The sequence below is a fragment of the Ixodes scapularis genome, unplaced genomic scaffold (assembly GCF_016920785.2).
Source record: "Ixodes scapularis isolate PalLabHiFi unplaced genomic scaffold, ASM1692078v2 PGA_scaffold1__304_contigs__length_218370807, whole genome shotgun sequence".
NCBI lineage: Eukaryota > Metazoa > Arthropoda > Arachnida > Ixodida > Ixodidae > Ixodes > Ixodes scapularis.
Window position 1 is genome coordinate 67,129,768 of NW_024609846.1, and position 20,103 is coordinate 67,149,870.

General features: G+C 48.2%; 1 protein-coding gene across 1 annotated transcript; it reads right to left on the reverse strand.

Annotated features, from left to right (window-relative positions):
- Nucleotides 1-557: 557 nt before the first annotated feature.
- Nucleotides 558-14,027, reverse strand: LOC120844620. The gene is made up of 2 exons (XM_042290216.1): nt 11,370-14,027; nt 558-1,085 (listed from the first exon to the last, which is right to left on the reverse strand). Exons 1-2 carry the CDS (start codon nt 14,025-14,027, stop codon nt 558-560), a joined length of 3,186 nt encoding a protein of 1,061 aa, XP_042146150.1.
- Between the last annotated feature and the right edge of the window lie 6,076 nt (nt 14,028-20,103).

Consider the following 20,103-nt stretch of genomic DNA (forward strand, 5'->3'; position numbering starts at 1 on the left):
CATTGCCGAAGCTGAAGGAGCGCCAATCGAGGGGCGTGATCACATCGAAGCAGGCCACGCACCCTCGCCCCTAGGCTCACTTCCAGGCGGCGCAGCCTGTACCGCGAGCCACGCGCTCCTCTGTTCGCATTTCATTTTTCCCCGATAGTACATCAAAACGTCGCATACCACAAGCCGTCCACATTCGTCCGACACTATCGAGAGTTCAGATAACCTTATACTTTTCCTTAGAAAGAGCAAGCACCCTGCTGACACGCCCACAGCGTGACTGACGCAGACATCGTACGCGGGAAGAAATGGTTTAACCAATCGGGCAATGCTTTCGTCATCCGATAGTTTGGTTTCTTGTACTGCAACGATGTCTAGGTCTTCGTCAAGCAGGAGACGTTGCAGCTGATACTGCTTTCTACTCGCACCTAAGCCGCGAGCATTTAGGGTAGCAATACGTACCGCGTTTCCCGGCTCGGGCTTCATTAAGTAGTAACTAATACACGCACAAAAAACACATGTAAACAGGTTGCAGATCCGTGCTAAACTGACAAAAAAACAAAACAGACCTAGTGTCTTGGCTCTTCTCTGGGGTCGTCATGGAGCGTCCGTGCTTTCGGTTGAAATCGTCCTGTTTTGTACATCACCTCCTTCCACCGAAGCTGGTGTTTCCGTTCTTCTTCCGCATGATCTAACGATGGTGTCTCGCTCAGTAGTCGTTTTACCGGTTGAGATCCTGCTTCGCTCATTTCCACTGTGTTGACCTCGTCCACGGGTTCCTGCACTTGCTGGGTGCTACGGAGTTGGATTTGGTCATGGGGCAGGTCCAGACGTTCCAGTACTTGGTTCGCCTCCGTGTCGCTTTGCTGTGTTGGGTCGCCAGTCGTTGTTAGCTGCCGTCCTGCCGTATCGTCCTTTCCAGGCGCCTCGGCGTCTCCTGTCGACTTGTGTACTCCAGCCACAAAAGCTGATGGGCCAGGGCTGGGGTCGGGCGTCACGTCGACAGCTTGGCTTGGAAGTTCCGGCCGTTGTCCAGTGGTTGCTTGGCTTTCTGTCGGAGCCACTGCTTCGTTTCCAGCTGCCGCCTCTGCCTCTGCCTCGTCCATTTCCATTTCCGAAGTAGCTTCCGACGCCGCAGTCCGCAGAGCGGCCGCATAGGTCCGCGGGCAGTCTTCTTCTACGTGCCCGAATCCACGACACGCGTTACAGCACGGAACACGGCAGTCCTTTCGTATATGCCCTGTCCTTTTACAGCGTAGACACAAAGGAGGCCTTCCAGGGACGACTACCAACGTGTTAGCTCCCAGCACACGTAACTGGTGGGGCAGTGTTTCGATGGTGACTCCTTCCTTCAGCGCCAGTGTCACCGTCCTTGTGTTCGTTCGCACTACCCGAAATCCTTCCGTGCGCCAGACTTCCCTTGTGACTTAGCTCGCTTTTCCAAAAGGTTCGAACGCCTTTCGTAAAGCCTCGTCAGTCACGTGGAAAGGCACCCAATGTAACTTTAGTCAAACGTCTTGTCTGTCTGGATCAATCACCAGACACCGCTTCCCCTTCACTTCCAGCTTACTGGCTTTCACCAAGCGCTGCTTGGCCGCAGATGAGCGCAGGGTTACCAGCCAAACATGGTTCATTTGGTAAGCCCCTATCGCAAGGACGTCACTAAGTACACTCAACCTCTGCAGTTCTTCTCGGAAATCGTCGATTTTGTAAGGTCGCCCTGAGACGTCGCAATGCAAAAATACAGAGTTCAAGGCGACAGTACCTGATAGCAGCGTGGGCAGGACAACGCGATATTCCTGGGTATCGTTGATAACAGTTGCACCGCGGCCTGACACGGCCGTTTTTGCCGCTCCAACGGAGCACATTATCGCACGTCCGCACTGCGCGGCAGCCGGAAGTGGAATCGAGCTAAACAGGAGTTGGACGTCAGTAGAACAAAAAGAGCTGCTACCAGTCTAACACCAACAAGGGTGAACGGCCTGCATTTTTAAGGTTATAATGATAATACAATTAATGCAAGGGTTTTAGTATATTCTAGCATTATTTCAGTGTGATTTTGTACCTAAAATAACCATTCACGGCTGTATGTGCTGTCTTTCATCAATCATCTCGCTGTTACTGTGTCTGGTGCTTCTACACGCAAGCAAATAGCTAGTTCTGTGTTTAAGGGAATCGCTCCTGCTGTGCCATTGACGCTAACAAAAGGTTACACGTAAGTGACAAGGCAAAGTAAACATTGCCTCTTAGTTGCACAGGCCAACACATTAATCTTAACATAATATTTGCAGTGAAATGAATGAAAATAAAGTGTACGCTTATGCTACCAAAGCTCTCTTTGCCGCTCCAAGAGCTGCTCCACACTGAATCGGACCAGTTGCATCACTGCTAAATGAACTAACAGGCCACTTTTCACACCCTCGTAACCCTTTCTCCTATATGTGAAGGATCACAGACATGGTACTTGACCTTGAGACCTATTAACATGTATACTGGGGGTTTCAGTGAAAGCCTTAAAAATTCCTAAGGATAGGGTAATTGAAAAACAAATGAACTCTTTTCAAAAACCAAATGTTAGGAATTGCAAAAATATATAAAAATTAGCTATGTAACTAAAAGTTGTAACTTTATAATTAGCAGTTTATAGGTCTATGTTGCAATTAGAATTTTAAAAGCTATCACCACGGAAGGCTAAAGCAATTTATGGAAAGTAAAAAAAAGTAACCGGCTTGGAGATATTCGCCGACAAACTTTGCTCTGTAATAGGTATGATAAGACAAGCACGCAGCGATATCGAATTTCAGAAATCATACCAATTACAGTGCAGAGTTCATCGGCGAATATCATCAAGCCGGTGTCTTCTTTTTACTTTCTGTAAATTGCTTTAGCCTTCCATGATGGTAACCTTCAAAATTATAATTGCAACATGAACCTGAAAACTGCTTATTACAAAGTAGATTAGCACATTTCAGTTACTTAGATAGGTAATTTTTATATATTTTGTGATTCCCAAAGTCTCTCGCAGCTCATATTTGGTTTTCGAAAAGAGTTTCTTTGTTTTTCCATTACTCTATTCTTCAGAATTTTTGAACGTTTTTGCTGAAACACCCAGTAGGTGCAACATTCCACAACACTTTGCTCAATTCTATGTCATTCCATGGCTTTATTTTCTTGTTTGAATTTCCTAAACTTCTATTAGCTTAGGAACATAAGACTTTTGTACCATGTGCCCCCTTTTTTAGAATCTGAGAGTGCAATATTTTCTGTACGCTGTAATGAGAGTTGAGAGACACCACCTATCGTAACACTGTAACCGAGTATGTCAGGTAACGCAGTGACAGCTACCATAAAAAATGCTAATACACCAAAGGGCTGGGTCCCTAACAAGGCAGCAAATTTATACCCTAAACTTATAAGCAATATCTGCTATGTTAACTTCCCTTCGAATACATTTTCTCTTGATTGCAGCATGGTTCTCTCATATTGAAACCCTTTGTTATGCAATGGAAGAGCTCTGTGACGGATTACCTTAGGTAGCTCTCATCCTGAGATGGCTCATAAGTTGTGTCTGCATCCTCCACCAGCACAGGGCTTGAACACATTCTTGGAGTTTCAAATGAAATGTCCCCAAGCAGGAAGTCTTCTTCTGCCGGCTTGTGTGAAGGGGCAACCCGTTCTTCAAAGAAACTTTCCTTGCTTGCCCTCTCAGTAGTCGATGGCGGCGCAAGTAGTGGCTCCATAGCAGGTGGCGCAGGACTTGCACATGGCAGCACAGGTGTTGGCTCTGTGGTGGTTGGAGCAGAACTTGTGTCTGGTGGCGCAGGTGCTGGTTGCCACGGGTCTGTTTGGGTTTCTTTTGACTCTTTCGTGCAGACGTTCACTTGTGTAGCTGAAATGTGTGTAAAAACTTGCACTTTGTTTGTTCCACCAGGTTTCCGTTGGGCTATGTCCACAATGTTTGCTACACAATGTTTTTATGTGAAGTCATTGAGAATACTAAATACAACGAAGTCCGAAACTACTTGGCTTTATGTCTTCAGAGCAGCTGTTGACAATGATAATAAAGGCCTAGAATATATTGTACCTATGCGAGTTAATATAAAGTCTTGCCCGAGCAAAAATATGTCCAGAATTACACATGGCACGCTGCTCGTTTAAAAAGTTCAAAGTGGAGAAAATTTGTATAAAACTGGGATGTATACACCTTTTCATTTCCGCAATTGTATAGAGAATACTGGCGTACCTGTCGCCATTAAGTAGCTTCACTGCTGTTCGTTCTGATTTCAGCGCGCTCGCGGCTATTTTGCTGTGTTATGTGGCACTCGTTTAGCTCTATAATATAAATATTTATTATTTATTGAAGCCACCTTATGACTGCCATGTTAGCTGATTTCAATAAGGCAGCGCCCATGCGACAGTAAATGAAAAGAATACAACACTGTCAAGCCTAGACATAGTTGGAACTCCACGTCAGTTTAATAACAAAAACCTTTGCCAAAAAACGAGGGACAGGAATGCGAGGAGCACCGACAGAGTGCTGACTAACAACTGAAGTTAATATCTGCATAGAACAGGACAATAGACATTGAAACAAATCAGATAGGAAAGGATTGAGGAAATAACCCGACAAGACCCGTCGCACCAAGCCTCCAAGCATATATACATATCTGCCGCACTCGATGTCAGACTTAGCCCAAATAGGCTTGAATGATTTACATACAAGGCATGATGTAAGCAGTGCTCACCTTTGTTTTCAAACTTTTTTTCGATGCTGTATGTGTGATCAGCAGATGCCAGAGATATGCTGTTCCCATAATCGCTGCTAGCTGTGAGCTGGAGCTCCTGCAAGCAAAGAAAATGTATCCAAAGTTATCTTTGAGTTTTTGCCTGGTGGTTAACTCTAAAACAGCCTGGTTCGCATTCCCCATACAAAAGATTGAAAATTAGCAAAACATATTTTAAACAATAGAAGGGTGTGCACTTGGGCTAGTTGGCAGTTCATGGTTCAGAGGGTAAAAGCGCTAAAAAACAATGGACAAGTGAAAGACGAACAACACAGAGCACTAGGCTCCGAGGTGGCGTTTTTAAAATCTTTCGTAAAATAGATAGTAGATAGATAAGCATTGATTTGATGATGTCGCATTTCTGTCATCACATCTTGATTTCACGGTGTGTGCATATAGATATGTTTTTCTGTGAGTAAACTTCAGTTGCAAGAAGTGCTCTGTGTTGTTCGTCTCTTTCACTTAGCATACATCTACTTTGGCAAAATTAGCATCTTGTACAAAAACAAGTTAACATGAAACAAATCTCTCACTTCTATTGTGTATCATTTTATCTTTGAGTACTCCCTCCTGCGTCTGGCCAGTGGGTGTGGCGACGAAGGCGCTGGAGAGGAGAAAAATGGAGGAGAGCACCAAAGGAGCGAAAGAGGAAGAAGGGAGCTAAAAGGAGACGACCGGCGTCTTGACGCAACACGCCTCCCGTACAGAGCACGGTTGAAGCTACGCGTCGTCTGCTATGGGTCGACTTCTTTTTCACCTGAATAAAAGTTGTCAGTCAAACGTCAAGAAAACTTATTCGTTAGCTTGTTAACCCACCGAGGAATAACGGTAAATTATTTTGTCAGAGCCTGCGATATAAAAGGAAATAATCAAAATTTAGATGTTGATCCCATGCATTCCAACGGGCAAATGAATGAAAATGGCGGCCCTCCTCGCTCAGCTAGGAGCAGCCGGGAGTTCACGCGCATGCGCTCATGCCTCTCGCTCCGCGCCGCGGGCTGGTTGGCTCACGCGGGAGGGGGGCGTTGCGGCGGCGAGATCATAGACTGGCCAAACTCTCCTCATATACGGCTCTGCTCCCTCCCTCTCATGTTCACCACCGCATACTTACAGAACAACGTAGAGAGTCTGGTACATCCTCCTCAGCAGGCACGATTTCAATGGGGCTCACTGCCAAGTCTTGCCCGGACAGCACCTGTGAAGAATAACTTTTCATGTTGCTGTGGTACAGGCATGCAGCCAGGATATTGATTCGGAGAATGGGGTGAGGGGGGGGGGGAGAGAGAGAGAGAGAGAGGGGAGAGGAGGTCCCAGCAAAATGAAAGATTTCGGCGTTGGGGGGGGGGGGGGGGCAGGGGCCCCCCTCCTCTTTGGGATCCGTGACTGCTGTGGTATTCATGTGACATCGAAGTAGTAATTAACCCAGTGGAACATTTAGTGCTGATAGTATTTAGCTACCAACCACTACTTACAATGGTGTGTTCTGGACCGTGATCTGTTCTCATGTGTTCCTTGCATTTTGCCGGTGTTTCTGGATCATCCTACGGAAGAATTTTAAGATTAGTGTTAATATTTGTAACTAAGGTAGTGTGGTCATACAGAACACATGATCCAGATGGAAAACATATGAACAAATCAAAAGCTTCAGGCATGACCAACTCTTTTTCCATGGCTTTTGTGATCAATTGTATACAGCTGGACAAGGATGTTAAGGTACCATTTGAAATTGTTAACTTGAAGGTGATATCTGTGCACCATCCCCCCCCCCCCCCTTTGGGATACATGACTGCTCTGGTATCCATGTGACATCGAAGTAGTAATTAAGCCTGCGGTACATTTAGTGCTGATAGTATTTAGCTACCAACCACTACTTACAATGGTGTGTTCTGGACCATGATCTGTTCTCATGTCATCCTTGCATGTTGCCGGTGTTTCTGGATCATCCTATGGAAGAATTTTCATCTTGGCATTAATATTTGTAACTAAGATGGTGTGGTCATACAGAACACATGATCTAGATGGAAAACATATGAACAATTCAAAAGCTGCAGGTATGACCAACTCTTTTTCCATGGGTTCAGAGATCAATTGTATACAGCTGGACAAGGATGTTGAGGTACCATCCAACGTTGTCAACTTCAAGGTGATATCTTTAAGTGATTGCAAAAATCACACTCGACGGGTAGACATTTTATGAACAGGTCGCCAAAGTAAGATCCATCGAGTGTCAATTATCGTGACAAGATGCATATGCCAAGAGAAAGTTGTCTGCTTCTTGCACAGGAGTTGTGGTGAAGTCAGAACGACACCAAGCTCTGATTGAATATAAAAGAATAGTGGGTAGCCCTGATACTGAGTGCCACCCGAGGGTGGGTGGTAGGGAGGGAGGGGGGGGGGGGGGGGGGCGGGCGGGCTTTTTTCCAAATTTAGCCGACCCTATAATATACACCTGCATTTTGAACCCCCACCCCTCCTGCGTACCCCAAGTAGTGGACATCCAAGCCACCTCAACCCCCCCCCCCCCCCCCCCCCGCATTCCTGGATACGCCACTGGTTTACTATTTTTTTTATTTTTTTTTTCAATTGGCCAATAAGAGCTCGTGATTCTGACGCTACCGCAACAGCTGTGCAAGAAGCAGACGAACTTGCGCTCCGTTTCTAAAGACTTCCACGGCTCACGAGCAGCAATGATTGCAATGACTGTGTAAGTCACAGCGGAGCAGCTTGCACAAAAAAAGTGCTCGCGTTCTAGAACTAGTGAAAACTATCGGCGTATAAATTGGTTATTCACCGTCCTGCGCCGCTTGCCCACTGCAGTAGGTGCGGCGCCCATGTGAAGTGACGGGACCGAATCGTCGCTCAGGCGCTTACGTTTTAGCTCAAAGCCCATTTTCTTGGAGACGTCCCACGACAAGTACGACTCCGCCGAGAAATGGTCGGAGCACACACGTTCGACTCCCGGTAGGCGGGTGTCGCTGCTCATTCCAAGTGCCTCCAGCCAGTGACTTCGTAGTGGCTCCTTGGTAGGCACGCGATGAAATGTGACGCTGGCATCACCTTTACGGAGCACCCGCCCGCAGCCTTTTGTGAGGCACTTCATCCTTAGGGCGCCGGAACCGAAAGTGCAATTGTCATTTTTCTGCAGAAAACATAATCCCTGTAAACTGCGAGGGCATCTACAGGCAAGCAGTAAAGTTCTTTTGAACGCTGCACCGTCAACCGCACTTATCCTCGATGTATCAGGAATCTGGAACTTGCCGCACAGCGCGAGACCACGGGAGACAAATTCGTACTTTGGTTTCTCGCAAAATGCGCCGCCGGCGTCGTGCGTCGTCTGCTGGGATCCGCGAAGGAGCCCGCGCGCCCGCGCCGCCTCTTCCACCGCTTGGTGGCGTGTATGTCGACGGGTCATTTCTTGTTTCCGTACTTTATAAACTGCATTTGTATCTTTTCTGATCTAAACTAGTGAACAAAAACTACTTTTATAAATAATTGAAACGGTTCGCGCCACTTATATTTTGTATTTCGACCAAAAAAAAGCTCTTAGCGGCTCTGGCCAGTAGGAAGGCCAGGACCAAAACGTCACATTTCGCGCGCTTTAGGCACCGTAGGTCGCCCCCGTAGGTGGAGGAGGTTTCCGCGTCGTCCGGTTAAAATATGACGGACTCGTATTTAATTACTCTCTCCGTGCTGGCTGGCTTGCCCGAACCCCGAGGGACGTGGAAACCGCAAAAAAGATAGACGTTTAAATATTATTGCAGGGCCCCTTTAAGGGCGGCACTGATTTGTTTGCCCCTTTATTCGAGCATACATTTCATCTCCGAGAAATCATGATCTTCCATTGTGCTGGAAGAGGTCTCGTAGTACAAGTAAAGGACGCTGGTGACATGTATAGGGTAGAGTCATTACCCAGTTTCCTTACTGTATGCTAGTTTGAAAGTGTCTAGATAGTTATACACAGACATGGTCTTTTTACTCCAGTTAAAGCACTATTCAATGCAATATGTTTTCGAAGGTTGCTCAGGAAAAACTATTTTATGTAAATTTGAATACACAGCACCATTTGTTGTTGACGGAAGAAAGTTCATAAAATTTATTCAGATTTATAACATGCTTTTGATAAGATCAATCACAAATTGGTTTCGTAAAAACATTTATTGCATGGTGTAGCACTGTCACGTTCGCCCGGTCCGACACGCGAAATGATTGAGACAAGACCAGGTGAGACAAAGGCATGTACATACGTAATGATATAATGAAAGAAAATCAGGAGGTAGTTATCAACAATAAAGAAAGAAAAGGAAAAGTTCAAAGCAGACCGGAGTCCCCGTGGTCAAGTCCCCACAAAAGCTCGACTCACGCCTGACGTGGCGGGGCTTCAGGAGCGTGGCGGGGCTCGTCGTGGCCTCAGGAATCGGAGCGTTGCCGGGTTCTTCGTGGCTTGAGGAACTGTAGCGTTTCTGGGCTCTCAGGAACCGGAGCGTTGCTGGGCTCTCAGGAACCGGAGCGGGGCCGGTCACGTTGAGGCTTCAGGAGCCGGAGCGTGGCCGGGTTCTCGGGAACCGGAGCGGGGCCGGCTTCGGTGAGGCTTCAGAAGCCGGAGCGTGGCCGGGGTCTCAGGAACCGGAGCGGAGCCGGTTTCTGTGAAGCTTCAGTAGCCGGAGCGTTGCCGGCTTCAACAAGCGACGGGTCCGAACTCCCGCCCCTGCCCGTCGTTTCTCGCGATCCTCTTCTTCCTCTCTTCTCTTCTTTTTCTTCTTTTCTTCCCAGCTCCACACCCGTGACAATGCCCCCCAACTTTGAGAAGTTCATCGTTGAACTTCTTCTACACCGTCAATCTTGAAGTCCATTGGTAAAGTCTCGGACTGACAGTAATTCCCGCCGGCACTTGCGCAGCACTCACTCTTGGCCTGGGCGATCTCGAGCCTTGGCAAAGACCGCATCCGTTCTCGTAGCACTTGCACGCGCAGCACCAGTCTACACTCTTGACCGCCCCCGATGTAACACAGCTCCTTCATTTCACGCTCGCGCGCAAAGTACCAAAAAAAAAAAATCATGCGTGAAGCATTTCGAGATAAAACTCAATTCACATTAAATTGCGTCCCTTTTCCCCCCTCAAAAAAAGAACCATGTTTTCACTTCGAAACCATGGATCACCGAAATCTAAGCTACTTATCTTTTTACTCCACCAAATCTGGTAAATAAACCTTGTCTTGGTTCGAGGATTCCTTTGTCGGAAACTTGTACAAACTCTGGGCTCCATTAGGAAGAAAGGGGGGGAGGGAGAGAGCATGCAGTAACTCGATCCCCGTATTACCCCATGCGCTATCGAGCAAGAAAAAAAAAATAGGCACGAGGGCATTCTAAGTCTAAATTCCTTATTTACATCCGACTTAAGTAGTCTGCACCTACATTATCCTTCCCCTTAATGTATTCGACGTGAAAACTATAGTCTTGCATCTTCATGCTCCATCGCATGACTCGACTATTGGTGTGTTTAGCCTTATTTAAGAATTCCAACGGCTGGTGGTCAGTTTGCACTCGGAAATGCTTTCCATATAAATATAGTGCAAACTTTTCAACGGCCCAAACTAGTGCCAGGCATTCCCTTTCAATCGTGGCATAATTCTTTTCCGCCCTGATGAACCGTCTGCTTGCGTACGCGACAGGGTGCAGTACGCTATCTTTTTCCTGTAGAAGGACTGCTCCCAAACTGACGCTTGATGCGCCTGTACGTAGCACAAATTCCTTGTCTAGGTCGAGAGCCATGAGGATGGGAGGTTTACACAATTCCTCCTTCAGGCGCTTGAATGCCCTTTCCCGCTCGTCGTCCCACTGCACCTCGTTGCGAGTTCCCTTTTGGGTCAACACTGTCAGAGGAGACGCCACCTCTGCGTAGTTAGGAATGAATTCTCTGTAGAATCCAGTCAAACCCAGGAAGGACCTGACCTGTCGTTTTGTTGTCGGCCTTTGCGCCTCTTGGATCTTCGTCAGGATCTACTGTCTTGGGGCTACTTGGCCTGATCCTAATCTGTGGCCGAGAAAGCTGATTTCGTGAAATCCAATTTCACACTTTTTTGGCGTGACTGTGATCCCCGCATCGCGCAGCCTTCCGAATATAGCCTTTAGTGCATATATGTGCTCCTCCCAGGAGTCCGTTGCCACCAGAACATCATCGATATAGTGGTGTGCATTCGGTATGCCTCTTAGCAGGATCCGGATCAGCTTCGTGAAAGTCGCGGAAGCTGTCTTTAAGCCGAACGGCATGAATCTGAAATGATACAGACCGCTCAAAGCTGAGAACGCTGTTTTATGCTTCGATGATTCTGTCATGGGAATCTGCCAATATCCTTTGGCTAAGTCTAACTTTGTGAAGAAACGTTTACATCCCACTTTAGCAAACGTGACATCTACCCTGGGAATGGGCTTGCCATCGGCTACCAACACGTCATTTAGCCGCCTAAAGTCAATGCAGAATCTGCTGGACCCATCCGAATTCTTCACTAATACTATAGGCGCGTTGAATGGTGATGTTGATCTCTCGATCACTCCCAGCCGCAACATCTCTGTTATTTCCTTTTCCACTGTTTCGTGTACCTTTATCGGCAGAGGGTACTGTTTAACATGCACTGGTGCCTCAGTTGTCAGCTTCAGATCGCACTCAATCAAGTTTGTTTTTCCGGGTAGATCAGAGAAGATTTCTTCGAATTCTCCAATCAAAGTCGCAACTTGTTTCTTCTCCTCTGTACTCAGGGCCGTATTCACCAGTACGTCTTGCCCGTTTTGTTGTCGTGTCAGGGACAGAGTCGGGACATCGTCTATGGCGTCTTCCTCGTCGTTTTTGTTGTCATCGTCAGTTGCTGTTGCCGCGCTGCACCTCGGTGCCGCCGGGTCCATTTCGGTCCTCTCTTCATATTTTTTGAGCATATTTACATGGAAGGCTTTTCTCGTTCCTGCAATCTCCAGCTCATAGTCAACTTCATTTCTTCGTGCCGTGACGATGAAGGGACCCTTCCATTGTATGAGCAACTTGTTATTGTCGCTTGGAAGGAGGATTAGTGCTTTATCCCCTACCGTCATTTCTCGGTTGACTTTCTTCCGATCATAATACGCCTTGTATTTTACCTTGGCTTCATCCAAGCATTGGTGTGCCAGTTTGCAGGTCTCCTCCAGTTTGTCTCTCAGTTCCATGACGTAGCTGTACGACGTTTTTGTTTCCTCGTTCAACGCCTCGTTGGACCACACTTCTCTCAGTATAGTTAATGGCCCCCGTACCGTTCTCCCATATAACAACTCGAATGGAGAGAATCTCAAACTGGACTGGGGTACCTCCCGGTAAGCGAACAACAGCGCTGGCAGGTACCGGTCCCAATCCTTGGGCCTCTCCTGACACATTCTACGTAGCATCAACTTTAAAGTTCCATTGAATTTCTCTACCAACCCGTTGCTCATGGGATGATAGGGAGTAGTCAAAAGGCGTCTCACTGACAGCAGGCGACCCACCTCCTTCATCAGGTCGGAAGTAAACGCGCTACCACGGTCACTAAGGACCTCCCTCGGTACGCCGTATCGCGTAAACATGTCAACTAAAGCTTCCGCTACTAGCGGAGTCCCGATGGTTTTCAAGGCTACCGCGTCGGGGTATCGAGTAGCCACATCCACCATGGTTAAGATGTATCGGTTCCCCGAGTCTGATTTGGGAGCAATCGGACCAATGATGTCAATGGCCACCCTCTGAAAGGGAGTTACAATCGTCGGCATGGTACCTAAGGGGGCCTTGCCTACTCTCCCTTTGGGGACCGTCCGTTGGCAAATGTCACACGACCGCACGTACCTCTTAATGTCGCTTTGGACACCCGGCCAAAAGAACTCTTCAGACACTAGTGCTATTGTGTTGCTCACGCCCTGGTGGCCTGACATTATTCCGTCATGTGCCATCCCGGTGACAGTTCGCCGAAACGTGTTCGGGAGAACCATCTGGTCGGTTTTTCTTCCGGAACTGTATGTACAGCTCCTGTACAACAGCTCATTCCTAATGAAAAACTCGTACTTCATTCTGCCCCTGTGCTTCTTGGTTACTTTCCCAACGTCGTGGAAGCATTTCTTCAGGGTTTCGTCATTCTTTTGCTCCTGGATGAGCTCCTCTTTAGTTGTTTGAAGCAGTGGTACCTCAGGTACTCGCAGTTCGGGAGGTGATGGCGGGGGTCGACATGTAGGTTTCTTGGTCTGCACAGCCCCCGCGGTGCCCATGAACTCTTTATCGCCCCGTTCGAGTAAAGATTCGTCAGCAGAGCGTTCTAGAGACTCCACATGTGTCTCTTTCGCCAGGACGCCTTCCGTCCCGGTCTTCTGTTCATCGGCTGGCTCTGTCGCCGACATATGAGCTTCCCTTATTTTCATATTCAAACTCCAGTTTGGATCGGGGTCATTGGCATCTCGTACAAGCGGCACATTTCCCAACACCCGATCGTACAGAGAGTCGTTTACACACTTCGCTGTTAACTTTCCCGTGTAGTATGGTGTCCTAACCATAATCTCGGCCTCGGGAAGGTACCTTACTGTTTTGTCCAGTAGAAACACCGGGCTCAATATTCCCGTGTACGCTTCCTTCGGAACCAAGCTTTGGCGAACAACGACGGTGTTGCAGCCCGTGTCCCTGAGGACAGTTATTTTGTGGCCACCCATACCTCCCTCTACAACTGGCAGATTCTCCACTGGAAACTTGGGAGGATGTACTACTGCCGAGTTGACAACCGGAATCTTGTCACCATTCTTGAGGGTAACAAAGCCATCTTCGGGCTCGCTCACCTCTCCGTTTCTTGATTTCGTCCAAAGACATGACGCCTGATGATTGTCGTTAGGCTTTGACCTGCAGCTATCTGCACGGTGTCCAGTTTTCCCGCATTGCCAGCAAGTAATTCCTTTGGAGGCCGGCGGACGTCCATGACAGTTTTCCGCATTGTGCCCAATTTTGTTGCATAAAAAGCAACGCAAAGCTTTCCTGCCCCCTCCTGTTTTAGACTTATCTGCTAACGCCACACTAGACTGCTTATTCGTCTCGTCGATTTTCGACTTACTCGTAGTAGGCTGGGCCTGGGCCTCTAGGAAAAGGTCCGCCTTTGACGCAACTTCTTGCAAGCTTTGGCATTCTCTCTCTCGGAGAAAAATAGTCAACTTGGTGGAGCAAGTGAGCAGAAACTGCTCGACTAAGACCTTGTCACGGAGGGCTTCAAACGTGTGTTGAATATTGGCCATCTCAACCCACCTGTCAAAATACCCAGCGAGACGGGCAGCAAACTGTCTCCTCGTCTCTCCCTCTTCGTGCTTTGCATCCCTAAACCGTTCTCTATACCCTTCTTTAGTGTAGCGAAACCTTTGAAGCAGTGCCAGCTTCACTCTCGCATAATCCAGTGCGTCTTCTGGCGACAACCGACCCACTACCGTCAATGCTTCACCAGTGAGGCACAAACTCAGAGTCGTCGCCCATTTCTGCTGAGGCCAACCCATTCCCGTTGCAATACGTTCAAAGCGTAGCAAATATGCATCTAAGTCATCCCTTCCTTCTTCGAACTGAGGAATTAACTTATGAGGGCTAAAGCGTCGCGCCTCGCCGGTTGTCGCGGCCAAGTTAGTAGCCTCTCCTTCACCTATACCTTGGATTGCATCCTGACGTGGCGCCCCTGCGCTTTGTACTGATAACCGAAGTTGCAGAACTTCGCGTTCTTTGTCCAACCGGACACATTCCTCCTCGCGTTCCTGTCGCGCCCACGCTCTTTCTTCTCGTAGTCTAGCTTTTTCGTCCTCCATCCATTTCTTCAACTCATCTCCCTGATAACCCAACTCCTTTCCCACCGCCATTAATTTCTCGTTCTCCATGCTAGTCTTTTTGACTCTAGCAATTCGTGTGTGTCCCGGACGAAGTGATCCAATTAAACTGATGGTAAATGGGATCCTGGCAGGCTCGCCACAATTGTCACGTTCGCCCGGTCCGACACGCGAAATGATTGAGACAAGACCAGGTGAGACAAAGGCATGTACATACGTAATAATATAATGAAAGGAAATCAGGAGGTAGTTATCAACAATAAAGAAAGAAAAGGAAAAGTTCAAAGCAGACCGGAGTCCCCGTGGTCAAGTCCCCACAAAAGCTCGACTCACGCCTGACGTGGCGGGGCTTCAGGAGCGTGGCGGGGCTCGTCGTGGCCTCAGGAATAGGAGCGTTGCCGGGTTCTTCGTGGCTTGAGGAACTGTAGCGTTTCTGGGCTCTCAGGAACCGGAGCGTTGCTGGGCTCTCAGGAACCGGAGCGGGGCCGGTCACGTTGAGGCTTCAGGAGCCGGAGCGTGGCCGGGTTCTCGGGAACCGGAGCGGGGCCGGTTTCGGTGAGGCTTCAGAAGCCGGAGCGTGGCCGGGGTCTCAGGAACCGGTGCGGAGCCGGTTCCTGTGAAGCTTCAGTAGTCGGAGCGTTGCCGGCTTCAACAAGCGACGGGTCCGAACTCCCGCACCTGCCCGTCGTTTCTCGCGATCCTCTTCTTCCTCTCTTCTCTTCTTTTTCTTCTTTTCTTCCCAGCTCCACACCCGTGACAAGCATTGCCACTTTAAAAAGTCGCTCACGAGGTGAGGACGCTGGGAGAAACCTCAGTTCCCTGCCTCCAGCATGAGTTTCCTACCTTCGTCAATGCATAGAGGCCGGACGTTTGTAAGACACTCCCTGCCATTCGCATTCCGTCAACGACAATAGCTAACATATCGCCCGAATTGTTTACGGGTGTTCAGTAGACCATCACATGTTTTTGTACCAACTTGGAGTGGTGCCTCGAGGACCAAATGCAAGACGAGAATGGCAGGGAGGAGGCTCCTACATTTGGCAATGCTTTGGCATCTTGCAAGCCTCAACAATCCACGCAGAGGGAAAGCATGAGAAAAGGCGACAAGTCCTCGCTGGAGGTTGGGCATTAGAGATGCCCTGCATTTCTCATCTTTTCAGTGACTATTAGCACCGAGATTTTCTGGCGATATCCTTTTTCATTTGCGACATCACGGGCAGTTGGATACTTCAGCCCCATGTTCCAGGTAAGAAAAAGAAAAGCCTTTCGTGCAAGGCTTGTCAAAATATTAGGTGCCAGAAAATATCTGCCATCTACTTTCAGTCTTTATTAAGAACCCTATGTTCATGTTTTGCGGCCGCATTGAAAAGCACTGCAAAAGAGCCCACATACTCACCTGATCTCGCCACACCAGCCTCCCCCTGCACAGTAAGTTCTGTCTGCTATGGTCATTTAATGTCAATAGATGCACATTCCAATGCAGCAACTGAAGCTAGCTACAGTCACACTGTCTTCCAAATGCAGTCTGCTACTAATGCAACAGTAGCTTGGGCTACAAACAGGCTGCAGGTCACCCCTCGTTTTGGCGAAGGGGTGACCACATGGTCAGCTGCTGCAGTTTCCCAAAAAGTTTTTATACCTTCAGTAAATCAAGCAATAACCAAAACTATCTGCTATAAGACAGTAAAATATAACGAAGCCTTAGCAAATAGTTTGAGCATTGAGGAAATATATTTTTCAGCACATCCGTGGTGCGAATTCTCTATTTTGATGAAGTAGAGTGCAGCACAATAGGGCAAGCACTTTGGTACAGTGATTGTATCAGAGTGATGGTGAGCCCCCGTCGCATCCGAGCTAGCAGAGCAGACCCCTGCCCCAATGGTTTCATGCCATCCCTTCAATTTACTTCTAAAATTCTAGATCTTTTCACCCTCCGTTGCATAGGCGCTGCCATCTTGGAATCACATGACACAGCGACCATAAAGTGGCTTCAAATTGTCGCTCCTCTCTCCCCTCCGCTTCTAGGCAAAGGCATAATGTTTTCTTTTGTTTTTTGCTGCATTTTATTGCAATTTTTTGTTCTGCTTTGTGAAGTGTCGTCTGACACTTATTTTTATTACCTAACTGCATGCCATCATTATGCGCACAACTTACAAACCTTATTTTATAACAGGTTACGACTATTTGCACTATCGGCATACCGGTGGTCCGAAGAGAGAGCAGAGAAAAAAAGCAGGCTTCCCGACTTTAGGCATACTTTAATTCAATGCCGGCTGTTGGTGTTGTTTGCAAAAAAGAAAGCTTAAAAGAAGAAAAGAAGTATATGGCAAGTTATAAAGTTTACTACTTTGTATTTCTGAAAGGACAATATATAATTCTTATTTTGATCAAACCAGTCTCACGTAGCTCTAAGTGGTGGATACATGCTCTACGATTGCATCAGGCAGCAAACTATACTGTGCCTCAGTGAAACTTGGCAAAAGGCGAAAACTTTTTCTCGGTTAAGTCCTGCCAAGCAAAGTACCGGCATCCAGCTATGGTCACCACACCGTCACCAGCTGGCAGGGCACACTAGTTTTTAGCTCCACGCTGTGATAAAAGAGATAGAAATTAGATGTGTTCTATCTAGAGCACTGCGCAGGCCTACCGTAAACCTTGGTCAAGGTTGAGCTGTTCTACCAAGAGCGATGGGCTATCTTTTCTACTTTCACACATTCTGGCAGACAGATTGGACAAATGTGATTCAATATGCCTCCCAGCCCTCTAATTGCGTGCAGCCTACGTAAGAAACTCGTTTTCAAAAGATGCTGTCACAACATGGCAGTCGAGCAGCCCGCTAAAGCTGCAATCTTGTCCAAACAAGTGTAACAGTGGTTTTTGTATGCTAAGCGCACTTTGTTGTCAGGACGAACAGAACGGGTTGCCAGGAGGCCCGGGAGTGGCCTCGAAAAGTAGGCCCACACAGTGCTCTAATGTGCACCACCGTGGGACAAAACACAAGCGAAGATCGGCAGCTCTGCTGGCATTCAGTCTGTGGCAATGGACTTACGCTTGTCCAGGGCCTGTGCTCACTCTATACAGTACATATCCAGAAAGAGGAGATCGTAATCGGTTTGTTTCTATTCCTTTATTTTACCCTCGGAGCCAGGGGCATTACACAGTGCAATTGTAAATGCAACCATAGGAAAAAATAACATGTTAAACAATGGTGTCAACAAGCCATACAATACTGGTTAAAATGCAAGACTGAAATATATGAAACTTAAAGGACACATCGTAGGAAATCGCGTACTGCCGCCGATACACCAGATCCCACGTGGTCCGTCAAGCAAACAGAGTCCAGCCTGGTTCTTTCACGGGAGCGAGAATTCTGCTCCCTTTATTTGTTCCTAAAACACAATGCTCAAAAACACTCAATCTAAGCTGCAAAGACATGCGACATTACACCGATATTCGCACTCGCACGTGAAGCCAAAGCTAAACACAAAGAGGGCCGCCAGGCCTCGTCTCCCACGATTACCCGAAATCCGGTCGCACAGACTTGCCTGTTCTCGGCACCGCCCAGTCCCCAGAGGCCCTTCTACCCCCGGTCCCCTGTCAATATATCGATGGGCGAGGAGGTTTCTCCTCGCCCGCCCTGGGGCGCCTGTGATGCGACATGCCATCACATTCTACTCCGTTTCACCTTGTGTTGTACCGCAGCCGACGATATGAGCCACCGGAGCCAACCCGACTCTTTGTCGCTGCCAGATAACACTGTGCTCCACGTGTCGTTGCGCCCAACGGACAGGCCACGTGACACACTTTTGACACTGGATTGCCTCCGATGGCTCGCAGCATTCAGAGTAAAGTGCAGTATTGCATTCTTTGCTCTAGTAACTCACCACTGCCGAGCTGCTACGCCAGAAGCACTCAGCAGACCCCATACTCTGCCGTCCCTACGCTCCGTTCACCCCTACGCTGACAGGGCGGTAGGAGCCATGTGGTTGGTGGGCCTTTATTTCCTGTGTTGTACAATACCCCAAGAGTTACCTGTGTTGAAACGGGACTATCTTGACCCCCTCGGTCTTAAGCGAGGCCCCTTGCGGCCATTCAGCGCCGTCTACTCATTCATAGATGTTGCTCCTTTCGACAAAATGTCTGTGGCGACAGCTAGAACTAGTGAAAAAGCGGACACCATAGCTCTTCCCAAAGCACCCTGTTCTTCCTCAAGAGCGGCTAGTTCATCCAGGAATAGTGCAATGGTGCTTGGTGGTCTGTGATCGCCAACCACCGGTCATAGCCCCAGCAATGTCCCCCCCCCCCCCCCCCCCCCCCACTGACGTTACATGACGTGACTCCAAGCCGTAATCACTATGGCTGGCGACGAGCCATAAAAGGCCTGCGCTGGCCCTTTGACCCACGCGGAGTGCAGTGCGGGAAGTGAAACGGCATCGGTGGCCCAGTCGCTGCAGTTACCCAGAACTGTTTTATTGCTGTCTCGGCGAAGGTGCAGGCCCGCTGTTTGATGCACGTAGGTAGAAGCCATCAGCCACAAGCATCGGACACCTGGGGTGGAAAATTTACACCCAACAAAACAATAACCACGAGAAGAGTGGTCTAGCCGGTGAATTCCAAAAACATAAAAAGCAGGCACACAAAGAAGTATTCCTGTTACCTTGTCCTGCGAAAACACAAAAAGCAGGCACATATAGAAGTATTTCTGTCCTCTCGTCTCATGCTCAAGCATTATTTTGGATAGTATACATCAATATTGCCTGTCTCGCAGTGGCTCTCTGAACAAAATGTAGTAGAAAATACAACCAGTTGAATACCAAAGGAGAAGTAGAACAGAGGGGCACTTATCTGTTATCACTTTAACATGCACATTATGGAAGAGCACAACTCTTCGCGATTACCTGTAGCAGAATCGCTTAGCAGTTCTGCTGCAGGTGTGAATTTACCACGAGGCAGAATACAGTATTTGTGCAGAAAACACCATCGGAGGCCTACCACTATGAACAGTGACATTATTACCCGCCACAAATTCGACGCGCCGGGAGGGCCATTCGCGAAGCCTGAGCTGTTCGTAAATCCCGTCGTTCGACAGAACGGTTTTGTGACTGCACGAGCTCGTGGAAAGCTGACATTCCCAACGCGTTTGGTACTTCTTTAAGTGCGATTACTGAATGCAAATGCGGCGCAGGCGGCACCCGGAGGCCACATGCCACTCCCGTTGATTATCTATATTACCTTCTTCTTTGTCCCCGACGCTACGTGAGGTAGCCTAGCGCTATCAAATTCCACCACAGCGGTGTTGAATCGACGATCGAACGCCACCAGTACGTAAATTGCACTCACCTTTTACGTTCCGAACAAGCGTCCCACGGGCCTCGATGTGGCGAGACGGGGCCTGCTAGCTTGCATGAGTGCGCTGTGGACTTCACTGTCCGACGCTCGTTCCCAAACATTGAATATCACGACCAGTTCCCAAACATTGAATATCACGACCAACTCCACTCGGCAA

Excerpts from the sequence above, each read along its gene's own strand:
- LOC120844620 (XM_042290216.1), bottom strand. The coding sequence starts at position 14,027 with ATGGCCAATATTCAACACACGTTTGAAGCCCTCCGTGACAAGGTCTTA. Across the intron at positions 1,086-11,369 it reads AGTACCCTCTGCCGATAAAG|GCAGAGGCAGAGGCGGCAGC; the intron begins GTACACGAAACA and ends GAAATGGACGAG.